Genomic DNA, 12011 nt, shown 5'->3' on the forward strand with positions numbered 1-12011 from the left:
AACTACTCAGAAGTTCCCTGAATCAATACTGCTGAGCTGTGCAAGAGCAGAGGGTGATTTCCCTGGGCACTCTACAATCTCTGCCCTTCAGTTTCACTGTTCATCATCACCCATCTGCAGAATACCAGCCCTTTAGATGACAGACATGACTCTACTTTGTTCTGGCTTCTAGGAAAAACAGGGTCAATGTGGACATTCTTATCTCAGGTTACTTCTGAACTCTTGGATCCAGTCTAACAGATTGTTAGGTAATGAGGTCAGAGCTCACCAGCTGGTGTGCTGCTGGTAACAAAAACCTGCTCCTGGACAGGGGAGACACCCTAGCAGTGTAGAAAGTCAAGGAAGTGAGCTCAGCTCCTACACACAGGAGGTCTTCCAGTGGAGAGAAGTGCATAATTACTGCAATTGACACTTCTTGTTGTACCTCCATGCTATATCAGGAGCTGGAAGATCCAGGCAAGCAGCCAGACTGTGACAGTTCTCCTGTGTCTGTTTACTTCAAGTGAAACTGGAAGGATTTTTCAGAAATTCCCTGAAGGCTCAACAGCAGGAGAACATGACATATCCCTGATGGGTATTTATGTGTGTATAGACGGATGAAGGTCCAGCTGTAACAATTTCCATCCAGATCCCAGGAATACAAGAACTGGAAACTCAGACACATGCTCCCTGCCAGAAATAAAGGAGTCCTGTTGCTGGCTGGTGTGTACAGTGACTAAGAAGCTGAAGAGACTGTCGATCACTCGCTTCAAGAGTGCAAGGGGATAAACAGCAGAGGATAACCCAAGGGTTAAAGGGTGATTCTGCCCCAAAGGGAGACTGAGACACCAGTTTAGGAACTCCAAATGTCTCTGCTTTACATGCATTGCCATGGGCAGCAGCAGTGTCACAGCCAGGCAGTTTGGGATGAACAGAACTCCTGGGCAGCAGGAATGCAAGGGTGTGGGTGTGGGGATTTAAACAGGAATGCAGTGCAAGAGGAGAAGTCTGGGAGAAGGAAACAGGATGCTAGTTAAGGGAGACCCAACTTGTGCTCTTAAGCATCATGAGAGATAAGTTACAGTGTGCTTCACGCCTACTCCTGAGTCACATAATGCTTTTGTTTTATTTTAGTCAATTGTGATGCAGAAGAGAGGAAATGAGGCCCCACAGAGCCTTACATCAGCATCCACAGATCTAAAATCTTGTACAGAACAAGAATAATAGTGTTAGGTCCTAAAAGGCTGTCATTAAAAGTGGGTTCAAGCAGCAGCAGATGCCAAGGAGGTAACCCAAAAACGAGGGAGGTGTTATCAATCAGAGCACTGGAAGGTATGGTTCTGCACCCATTCTAGCAGGGGATCTCAAAGGAGAGAGGTGAGGTTTGGCACAGAAATGTATGGAAAAAAATTCCTGTTCCTGCTTGTACTGAAAGATCCCCAACATTCACCTTGTCAAACCTTTGCCACAGTAAACTACTTTTTGAAGAGAAAACCATTTTCTCCTGGAATCACAGAATTCTAAGACATAGTATTTATACATAAACTGGCTACCATGATTTCACGTTTAGTTTAGAAGTGACATCTTAAAAAGTCAGATACCAGAAAAAGCAGGTCACAACCACAACAAGGGATTCATAAAAAAAAAAAAAGAAAAATAAATAAAAGTCAATTTACTGGCATGTGGTACAGCAGAAAATAACATTTGGTCTTTGAAACTTCCTGTACCCCAGGGTGTTGACTGCAGCATGCAAAAGGCTTAAACCTCTTGTTACTGAAGGAGGAAACAAAAAGCATTATTTGTCCTATGGCCAGGGAAGAGAAGGCCAAGAATGTTTTTGATTGCCTGGCTGACCCACTTTTTGTAATGCAGATGACTGCTTGCTGCTTATGAACTTCACCTGTCTTGAAGAGAAGTTACCAGAACAGAGTTTCTGAGGTTGGAGCAACTTGGGAAATGCCTGCTTGACTGTGGGTGAGAAAGACAGGTAAAGTAGCTTAAAAATTAGAAAGACAGGTAAAATAGCTTACATGTTAACCATAGAGTTAACCAGGAACCTGAGTCAACAATCACAGTTCTCTGTGACAGCTCAGTGGAAACTGAAAGGCATTAGCCCTGCAGTTACCACAGCTTGGAGACAGTAATGACCAGGAGGGGTACTTCAGTTTAAGTGGAACTGACCCTTCAGAAGGAGGTCTGTTGCTTTGAGTGATTGCCTTTGATGTGGCAGAACATGAAACACACGTCTTTTTATGTGGGCCTGAAAACTTTAGCAAATTTGGAGGGACTGTAATACTCTTCATCTGATCAAGTAACACATATAGAGAAATCAATGAGTTTTAGGGTAACCAACCTATTTTTTTTTCGAGGTAAGGAAGTATATTCCCAGAAGTATGCTAACCCTGGTGTGGCCTTGGTAGGAATCAGGATGGATAATAGAGCTGTTAATGTGCAGCTGAGCTGCACTCTCAATGCTGTACTGTGCACACAAAGGACATGGCTCTAGGTGAAGGAATGATGGTCATGCAAAAAGTGACTTGAGAATTCCAGGTGTCTTACATTTTATGGGACAGTGGACTGGTGAAAAAGCTTTTCTTACAGCCTAATGGTCATTCTCAAGTCACATGCAAAAAGTGACTTGAGAATGCCAGGTGTCTTACATTTTATGGGACAGTGGACTGGTGAAAAAGCTTTTCTTACAGCCTTCCTCTGCTTTTTGCTGCTTGCAGTGTTGTCAGCAAGCTTCACTGGTTTGGATGGAGATGAGCTGCCAGTAGCTTTTTCTCATCTCGTGGGTTTGAAGAGCTGTTTCTCACTGACACTGGCCTGAAGCCTATAAACACTCATTCCTGGGGTAACCACAACAGGATTTTTCAGAGCAAAGGCCACTAAAACACTGTCTGCTGTGCTTGGGGAAAGCTCCGGAATGGAAACTGGGATGGAACCTGATACTCCATCTGTTTTAGTAACAGTGTCTTGAGCTGAGAAGGAAAATGCATGCAATTAACAAATTTAAATATACTGGTATTTTTTCTTGCTTTTAGTTCTGAGAACAAAGGACTAGTTCATGGTGAGGAGTGAACCCAAAACACTCAAGTATAGGCTACAAACTTTGGTTAAATAATTTCTCTTAATCAACAGAATAATCTTTGTAAATTCAACTGTGTAAGGATCAATCTTGTTCACATCTCCTTAGCATCCCTTCAGCCTACTTCCCGGATTAGCTTCTATTAATTCAGCTCTTCCTCTGCTTTGAGATACTAAATTAACTTCAAGCTGTTGTGTAAGAAAGAAGGAAGTAGGCAGGCTCCCCTGTGGTGTGAGAGTGGGAAAGAACCGAAAAGACATGAATGTGCAAGTTTTGCTGTTTGTGAAGACAGGCTCTTTTTCTTCATGTTATGTATTAAGTATTTAAGATGGTAAGTTGGCAGGTACACATTATCTTCAATGATATGGATCTGTACAGCTTGTACCATCTGGCCCTGAGACTGTCAGCACTGAAAAATCTCATTGTGACAGAGCTGCAATAGTCAGAAAACGCATTTCCTTTTCCCCAATTGACTCTCAGTAGTCTGATCTTTGGTAAATGTCAAGTGTGGGGTTTAATTCTGAGTTTCCTGGCTCTCACGTACCTTCTATTTTAACGAGCTTCAGACATGACTGCCGGTAGAGTTTTATCGTGTGCTAACAACAAGACGCTGATAAAGGGGAGCGTAGTACACACTTAGAGACTTGCCCTAAATACTACAGGCAAACTTAATCTTTTTGCTGATAATGCAGTTCATAAGGAATAAAGATTACAATGTGTAGACTACAATGGTGGCGGTGCCAGCACTGCAGGAGCTCCTCATTCTGGAGAGGGAGAGGAGAGAAATGAAGTTCAAAGATTTGGCTACCCACCCAGTATGACAAATAGAAACTGGTAAGCTGTGTATGTTTGTTAATGAGTACTACAGCTTCCTTGGCAGTTCTGTTTGCTGGAGCTCCTTGCTTTTCCAGGAGCCAGTGGTGCTTCCCACTGCCAGAGCTTTTCTAGTGGCAGAGACCTGGCATGATCCAGTGGGGTGAAATCACAGAGATGGCTGTTTTTTGGATGCTGTAATATTGCATGTGCTCCCAGAGCTACATAAAGCAGATCTGCTGGTGTTTTGAATTCCACAGCTCAGCTCCAATCCCTGCAAGGAAATGAAGGGCTGGGGTGCTGCCTTCCAGGTCACAGAATGCCCCCAGAGAGGGAGGGGTAGTTCTTGGGCACACAGACGACTGGCAAGAGGTAGCCTAGCACTAGAGCAGAGCCCAGGGTTAGCTACAGCTCAGGGTGTAGCTAGGCTTGCATCTCCACTTGGGCTGTGACCCCAAATGCCCAGGCCTGGCTTGAGACACTGTAAGGGCGAGGCAGAGTCACTGCTGCGCCTGAAACACAGATCCAAAAGCTCCCCCTGTGGAGACCTTTTCCAGCTCAAACCTACAAGAAAAACAAAACCCTCTTGGTAGTCACAGGACTTCAAACTGATTTCCCTCCTTTTGGTGATTTCCTCCTAAACACATCAGTTTGCCCTCAGTAACTCTGATGTCCAAAGGCTCTTGGAAAAAACTCCCAGCTCCTTCCCAGCCTCTCTCACAGCAGGCGTGCCACAGAGCCCAGGCAGCTCTCCCCTGGCAGCATTTCTTCCCGGCAGGCCGGCCGGCAGCTCTCGTCCCGATGCCTGCCCAGACGGTGACAGGGCGGATCCTTGACCTCCGCCCCGGGGTGTCTGGCTGTGCGCTGCACTGCGTTCTCTGTGCTGGAGAAATATCCAGCGCTTGTCCGCGACACTCCCTGATAAAGAGACTCGGGATGTCCTTGTCACCACGCCTGTTGTGGCTGTGGCAGCACACACCGATCGCGCCCGGTGCCGAAGCGATGGGATGCCCCAAACTGAGCGTGCTTTGTATCCCGCGGTTCAGCGGGGTTTGCGAACCTTCCGCTCCGCCGCCTGCCGAAACTCCTGGTGGGAGCACACGGACGGCCTCGGTGCACATCTCCTCCATGAGCTCCGCAGGCCCTCGGAGGAAGGCTGGCAGCTTATGTTCCGCGTGGAATTGTGTTGGTTTTTTCCCAGGCCGCGCTATGGTGTTTGCACCCTGCAGCCCCGCGCTGCTCAGGGCCTGGCCAGGCTGCAGCTTTGCAGGGCGGCGGTGAGCGGCCCGAGACAGCACCCGGGGCGCCAGGCACGGGACAGCGCCATTGCCTAACCTCGCCAAAACCCCTCCCCTCTGAATCCAGAGAGATAAACCCGAGCTAAACGCCTTGCGAGGAAATGCTGGCTTGGAACATTTTGAAATCCACCCGCCCCCTTCCCACCCGCAGCCCCGCGGGGGCGGGCCGGGGCCTGCGCAGCCGCTCTGGGCTCGGGGAGTGCCGCTGCCGCCGCTGCCCGGCTCCCTTTCAGCGCTGGCCCTTCTCGACCAGCGACGCCGTGCTCGGGGCCCTCCGGTCACGCCTGCCCCCAGCCGTGAGGCTTCTGCCCTCTTCCCCTCACCCTCCGGCGGCCTCGGGGCAGGAGAGCCCTCGCTGGCCCGGCAGCAGCGTGGAGGGCCCGAGGCGCGGCTGTGCGAGTGCGGCCCGGCCCGGGGCAGCCGTGCCGCGCTTTTGACTTTCCCCGTGTTTCCGCTCCCTCCTCCCCCGAGCTCTGGCTGCTCTTGGGCTGCTGCGGTGGCATTTCCCCTCAGAAGGTGGCGAGGGAGTGGCGCAGCAGCCATGGCCAGGCCGCGGAGTGCTCCGGCTATGGCCCACGCCATTCTCCTGGCTCGCACCATGCCCTGTGTCACTCCTGGTGCGCTTCACTGCCAAGGGAGTGGTTTGTGAAATAACGCGTGAATATTGCCTGAAGGAAAAGGGGAAAGAAACGAGGCCGGGAGGAGGAGAACCCCCCTCACCTGCTGAGCAGGGCAGCTGGTAAGGCCGGTGCTTCACATCCTCCTGTATCCATCACATTCTGCAGCAATGCTGCCAGCCAGGCAAGCCTGTGCGGGACAGGCCTTTGGGACGTTCCTGGTAGCTGTGCAGTGCCACCAGGTGAAGGTAGCCCAGAAAAACATCCCGTTTCTGCCTGAAAGTATGCCTGTCCTGGTAGCTCACTGAGAATTATCGAGGTAATGGCAAAGAAAACAGGATCTGCATTTTGTGAGCCTGTGTTGGGTGGGTTTTGTCGCCCTCTTAAAACATCTTTCCTGGTTTAGGTTTGACAGAAAAGGTTGTTGACTTCAAGACACCCCTAGATAAACCTGTTGGGGAAATAGCTGCTTTCCACAGGAGGGAGGGAAGGTTGCCAGCTATTACTTGCTTCTCTGGTTGATGGGTTTTGAACATGGGTTTTGTCAGCCCATCTGGCAGCTTCTTGTAAGGTAAATCTTGCCTTTACTTCTAGGATGTACGAGTCCCTTTCTGGATGTACCATTCCAGTGGAGGTCTCCACTGCAGTCAAAATGTTCAAGGGCATAGCTAGATGTGCTCTTTCTGATTCCTAGAAGAAACTTTTCCTCTGTACCAGACCCAACAAACAGTGGCATATGTGATGACTGGCTGTTGGCATTGGCTAGCATATGCACTTTGAAAGGTCACCCTGTCCCTCTGCCAGATCAGCTGGCCCAAAGCATCTGACTGACCTGTTTGTTTCATTCCAGCAGTCTGGGGCTGACAAACCATGAAGGAAGAATAAGGGAATCCTGAAGCAGCAAGAGACTTTACTCCTGGGCTTTGTCCAAAGGGACTGTTTGCACATCAGTGCTCTCTCTTACCAGGTATGGCACAGAGGAAATAGGGAGTCTCTTTCAATTGTCTGAAGGCCCAGGGCTGAGCCTTTCCTCACAAACACCATGAGTTGTGGTCTCACTGTCAGCTTTGGGGGTAGGACTACAGGGAGCTAATCCAGAGGAAAACAGTTTGTTTTAAAGCTGGTTTGTTTTATCTAAGCCTGATCAAAACATGGTTGCACATGTTGTTAGTCCTGTTGTGGCAAGACAAAGAAGGGGAGCAGCACAGGCAGCTGGCAGAGACATCCAGGGCCACTGCAGCTGCCATCAGTGACAGCCTTAAGCTGCTGTGGTATCACACCAACAGCTCCTATTGCTGTAATTTGCCATTTGCCCTTGGAGGGATAGAATCCATTGTGCTTGTGGTGTGTGTTTTTGGGGATTTTCCAGACCAGTGAAGGGTATAGGTAGTTTAGTTCTTTAAAATACCATTCTTCTTTAAAGTAGCACAAAACATAAACACAATATTTGAGGAAAGTTTTCCCTTCTCTGTATTCCTTCTGTACAGATCATTTATATTTTGGTGCCTGAAAATCAGTAGAGGAGAAGTTTCCTTCTGTTGGGGAAGATGGTTGTGTACTTTGTTTTGTTTTTAACCTTCCACTGCCTTTTTCCTGGAATTCCTGTTTCTGTGAGTGCACAGACCTTTTTCCTCCAAGGCAAGGCACCTGTTCTTCTCTGGTATTACAGCCATCATCTCCACTCTCTTCATTAGTGAGTTGGCCAGCATTTTGCAAAGGTCAGAGGTGTATCTTAGATAAAAGTTTACTCAGCACAGAAGCACCTAAGGAATTATGTTATTTTTTTTTAAATCTGCCACTAATGCATTCTGGGGATTTCCTTTCCCACTGTGGCTGTCACATTCTTTACTGATAATACCCCCAAAACAAGAATTTGTTGTCTTAATTTATAGAAAAGAAGATAAATGTAAGCCTGCAGGGCCACAGGCCATTGCCTGACCACCAGATCTGGATCCTCTGTCATGTCACTCTTACCCCCACCAAGTTTTACTTACTTCACTGCTCTTCTGCCCCAGATGCTCTGTGACTGTGCTTGGAGCTGCTGGACTGGAACACTTTAGATCCATCCTCCAAAGGAGCTGCCCATTCACCATAACTCTTGGTGTGGAGCTGGTGGCACCAGCCCTGTCTTGCTGTGTGTTCTTTCCCTCTGTGGTGGTGGACTGGTTGAAGAAGCTTGATAAAAAGGTGTTGGGATGAGGGGATGCTTCAACCAAAGCTTTCCAAAATGCTGAGCACAGATTATATAACACAGCTGCCCTGCTGTCTCCACGCCAGGAAGTCTTTGCCATCCCTGTGAGATTGAGGCTACCAAGTTGTAAGATGCTTTTTCTTTCTGACAGTGAACATAAGCCAGGAGGGATGGGTTTAACCTGAGACTTGTAGCAGCATCTGTGGAAAGGGACCCTGTAGAACGTGTTTCCTTTTAAGTGGCACACAGAGGGTACCCTGAAGGGAGTATGCTCCACGGCTTCCTAGTTTTGGGGCCTGAGGCTGTACTTCTGGGAAGCCTCTAAGAAAGCCAGATTTATTGTGGTCTCCTGCTTATCCTGCTTAAGGCTGAGGGCTGTTATCCGTGGGGCTTGCTGTTGTTTCTTCTTTACATCTTTAAATTTGTTTTTATTTTCTTAATTGAGTTGTGATTATACTAGAACAGCTCCTGTCATCTCATAAAGCAGTACAGAAATGCCGGATTATTTGTGTTGACTTCTGCTTAGATTCTCATGCTCCAAAAACCCAGCTGAGTCTCATTTCTGTCTGCAGCGGGACCATGGAAGAAAAGGAGACGTCACCGAGTCACACCTCAGAGAGCAGCATATTGGACCTTCCCTCTGTTTGTGACCTAGCAGAGCACTTTCTGCCTCCACACAGCTCTGAAAACAGCCAGGAGCTTTATCCTTCTGGGGATGTTTTTCCCTCTCCACCCACAGGTAACAGCTTCTGCTTCTCCACATGCTCTTTCTTTAGCCAGTGCTTCATCTCTGTAGGCAGTGTGTTGCTTGACTGAGTCACTGCAGTCTGATACTGGTGCACCCGCCTGTCATAAAGCACGCTTTTACCAGAACTGCAGTCTGCTCCAGATGGACACATACAGTGGGAACTGTGAGTTGGTGGGACACAAGAGAGGAGCTCAGAGGATGCTGTCAGCTGCTGATGTTCTGCAATACTCTTCATGGTTAATGTGTTCTCAGAAGGACAGCTAATATGTCCTTAAAACATCAGGAGTAAACACTGTCACAAATAACCATAGTCAGTAGGAAGAGTTTTTAAACTTTTCCCTGTGTTTTTCATGTGCTCATCACACACTCAGGATGTGGTCTCTTTACCCCATTACTATAATAATAATAATAATAACTGAGTCTTTGCTTGTGCTAATGACATTAGTGTGGTGGGGACTGCTTCAGTTCAACTCCTCACTTGAAAGAGAAGTGGCTTCTGCAGAAGTAGCATTTTAGGTCAGCCACTTCTCCAGATTCTTAGAAATAATGGTATAAATTATATATCTGAAAAGATAAGGGACAGCTGGCAAGAAATGTGAGATCAAAATGTGCTGGCCCAGTGGCACTTCTTGCCATGTATGCATGCTGGCTGGAATGAAGGTTCTAGTGATTGTGTCTAATATTCAGGGGAAGAATAAGTTCTGGTCAACAAATAATGTGTGGAGAGGATTTGTCAAGACACTTGAGTGGGTGAAATGTCACTGACAACATTTCTGGTTGCTTCAGAATCCTAAGTAGTGTAAAAGTGCTTTTCTTACTCTAAAGTGGTTTTCTGTGGCCTGCTTCCAAGAAATTAACCTGAAATTCAACTGGTGAATTTCTTGCAGTGGGAATGTCACTGTTTTCCTGCTAGACTGGTAAGCAGTGGGACCTACTAACTGATCTCTCTCAGCTGATGGTGACTGGTTGCCTGTGCAGTTGCTTTCAGCTCTAGCTGTGAGACATCCAGAACTGTAATGGAATCTGGCAACAGTAGAGACCAAGCCTTGCTCTGGTTTTTCACACAGACCAGGAAGTCACATGTCTTATGTTAATAATGATGGGAATCTTCTGCTGTTAACCTCTGCTTTAAACCACAACACGTATCATGTTCCATGATCCACGTTGTGCTAGAGCAATAGCATGTCTGGTTTGAGGTTTTGCTTTATTTTTGTGTCTAAGCATAGTGACCAGCACTGCAGGAAATGTCCTGAGCCAGCCTTTTCCACTGTCATGGGAGAGGAGGATGGAGAAGCTGCTCTGATAGTGAGACAGGCTGGAAGGCATTTGTCTGCTCAGGTTTCACAAGCCCTGTGTGGAAGGTATGAAGCAATCCTGGGAGCTGTGAGGTAGTTCTTGGGATGTGTTACGCAAACACCATTTAGTGTGGCTCAGGGCAACTGGCCTTGATTGCTGTGTTGAATGGGACACATGGAATAACTGCATGACCACTTGGCAGTCCCAGGAATGTCTGAGGCTTAGTGGGAGCAACATATGCGGAAATGACAGTGCTGAGGAGTGTTTGTGGGGCCTGTGAGGAGCAGGCAGCTGAAGCTCAACACCAAGGTATGCTGAGAGGCCACATCCTGCCTGCTGGCTGTCCCCAACACCCCCTGGCATCCGTGTGGGTTCCAGGTGTGCTGAGGAGGGCAGATGAGGCCCATGAACTCTCCCCTTCATTGCTTTTTGTAGAGACTGCTCACAACTGAAACCACTTAATAACTGTGGGATGCTCCCTGTGCTCCTAGAGTGAAATAATCCCAGTGTCACAGGATAACCAATTAATGCTCTGACTATCTTGGTTCTTTTCTCCTCACAAGGCATCAAACCAATATACATACCCACTTAAACTCTATCTTTTGATGCAACTTCAGCATTCCAGCCCATTGAGTTTGGCAGAAGAGACAGGAAGATGGCTTTAGAAACAGTCTGCTCATGTCAGATATTCTAGGAAAAGCAAGTTCTGTCAAATGTATCCTGGGAAAGGAAGCTCCTTTGTTTTGTCAGGAGGCATTGAGAACTGCTGCTGTGGCACCGTGTGAGAAGAGTGGGAGTGGCTGTGGGTTGCACCCCCACAGTATGACCAACAGACTGGGACTTGGACAGGATGGATGAGCATCTTCCTCAGTGATTCAAAAGCATTTCCAAAAGTCCCATAGGTCTCTGGGAATGCGGCAGCTTCCTTAGGAATGAAACAGACTGACAGGACAGGCTGTGTTTTCTGCAAAGTGCCACATGAACTGGACTGAGACTGACTGAAGTACCACACCATCCATGCCTCAGGAGGTGGAAATGGTCATGGGGTATTCCTACTGTCTGAGGCACCAGTAACAGGTTTTATTAGTCTGGAGAGGCTCCATCACTTCTAATAGCAGAAGATAGTACTCATTAGCCATGAATACAGGGCCTTCTGAAAGCAGGCATCCCCAGGCAAGAAAACAGTAGTCCTGTAGCAGTATTACTAAATCTCTTAAATGGTTTATAAATTAGTGGTGTTATGATTAGTGTGGAAGTGAGGGTTCTGCTCTTGCAACACGCATTCATACCTTTAGCTTATTGTCATAGTGAGTTCAAGTGTCAAAGTGGTGATAGAAAACTAAATGGGATCAGTAAACTCTTCAGTTTTCCTCATCTTTTTTAATCCCATACTGGAAGATAATTTTTTAAAAATTTAATTGTTTATAATTTTTTTGATCTGCACCACTCAGTTGCTCAATACACCAGAAAGACCTTACCACTTCCTCTGGATTAACAAAAGTTGCCAGCAAAAGTTCTTACTTGGCAGGCAGCACTCAAGTGTGTGTGGGAAAGCCTTAAATCAGGGCACTGAACCAGAGAGTACCAGGGACAGTGGAAAAATACTATTTACCTGGAAAAATTGCAACCTAAGGAAGTGTTAGAGAATAATCAACAGGAATAATCTACAAATTGGTAGAGCACAGGGTTCTGGGCTCTGTGGTCAGGCAGAACTGGATTTGCCAGTGCAGCCCTGGAAAAATTCTCCTAAATTTGGAAGCAGCCTTTGAGAGTTCAGCTGTGGAATCATGCCTGGGAGACTGCCTGTCTGAAGCATGGGCAAAGCTCAGGCCCATCTCCTTTCATGGCCCTTCCCAGGGCTTGTGATCTTGGGCAGATGGGTCTCCCTGTTTGTCCTGTAGCCTCTGCCTTCGTTGCTTTTTCTCTCTAATGAAAAGCTGTGTTCTAAAATGGATGGGTGGACAGGGTCACCCAGTGGAAG

The 12011-nt window shown here is 47.4% G+C and overlaps 1 protein-coding gene across 5 annotated transcripts in view; it reads left to right on the top strand.

The window, feature by feature from the left end:
* The first annotated feature begins 489 nt into the window (after window positions 1-489).
* Window positions 490-12011, top strand: part of SHLD1 (shieldin complex subunit 1) — a 38715-nt gene continuing 27193 nt past the window's right edge. Inside the window, exons 1-4 of one of the 5 annotated variants that reach the window (XM_041404335.1) lie at window positions 490-702; window positions 1852-1966; window positions 6646-6762; window positions 8559-8725. In XM_041404335.1, coding sequence (XP_041260269.1) covers window positions 8566-8725 — 160 coding nt within the window. In that variant the 5' untranslated portion in view covers window positions 490-702; window positions 1852-1966; window positions 6646-6762; window positions 8559-8565. Of the gene's footprint in view, window positions 703-1851; window positions 1967-5371; window positions 5918-5949; window positions 6115-6645; window positions 6763-7810; window positions 8113-8558; window positions 8726-12011 lie in introns of those variants that run through there. The other 4 variants (XM_041404336.1, XM_041404332.1, XM_041404334.1 and 1 more) reach the window with 4 other exon arrangements.

Source organism: Onychostruthus taczanowskii, unplaced genomic scaffold (assembly GCF_017590055.1).
Source record: "Onychostruthus taczanowskii isolate IOZ18803 unplaced genomic scaffold, ASM1759005v1 scaffold21, whole genome shotgun sequence".
Classification (NCBI taxonomy): Eukaryota; Metazoa; Chordata; class Aves; order Passeriformes; family Passeridae; genus Onychostruthus; species Onychostruthus taczanowskii.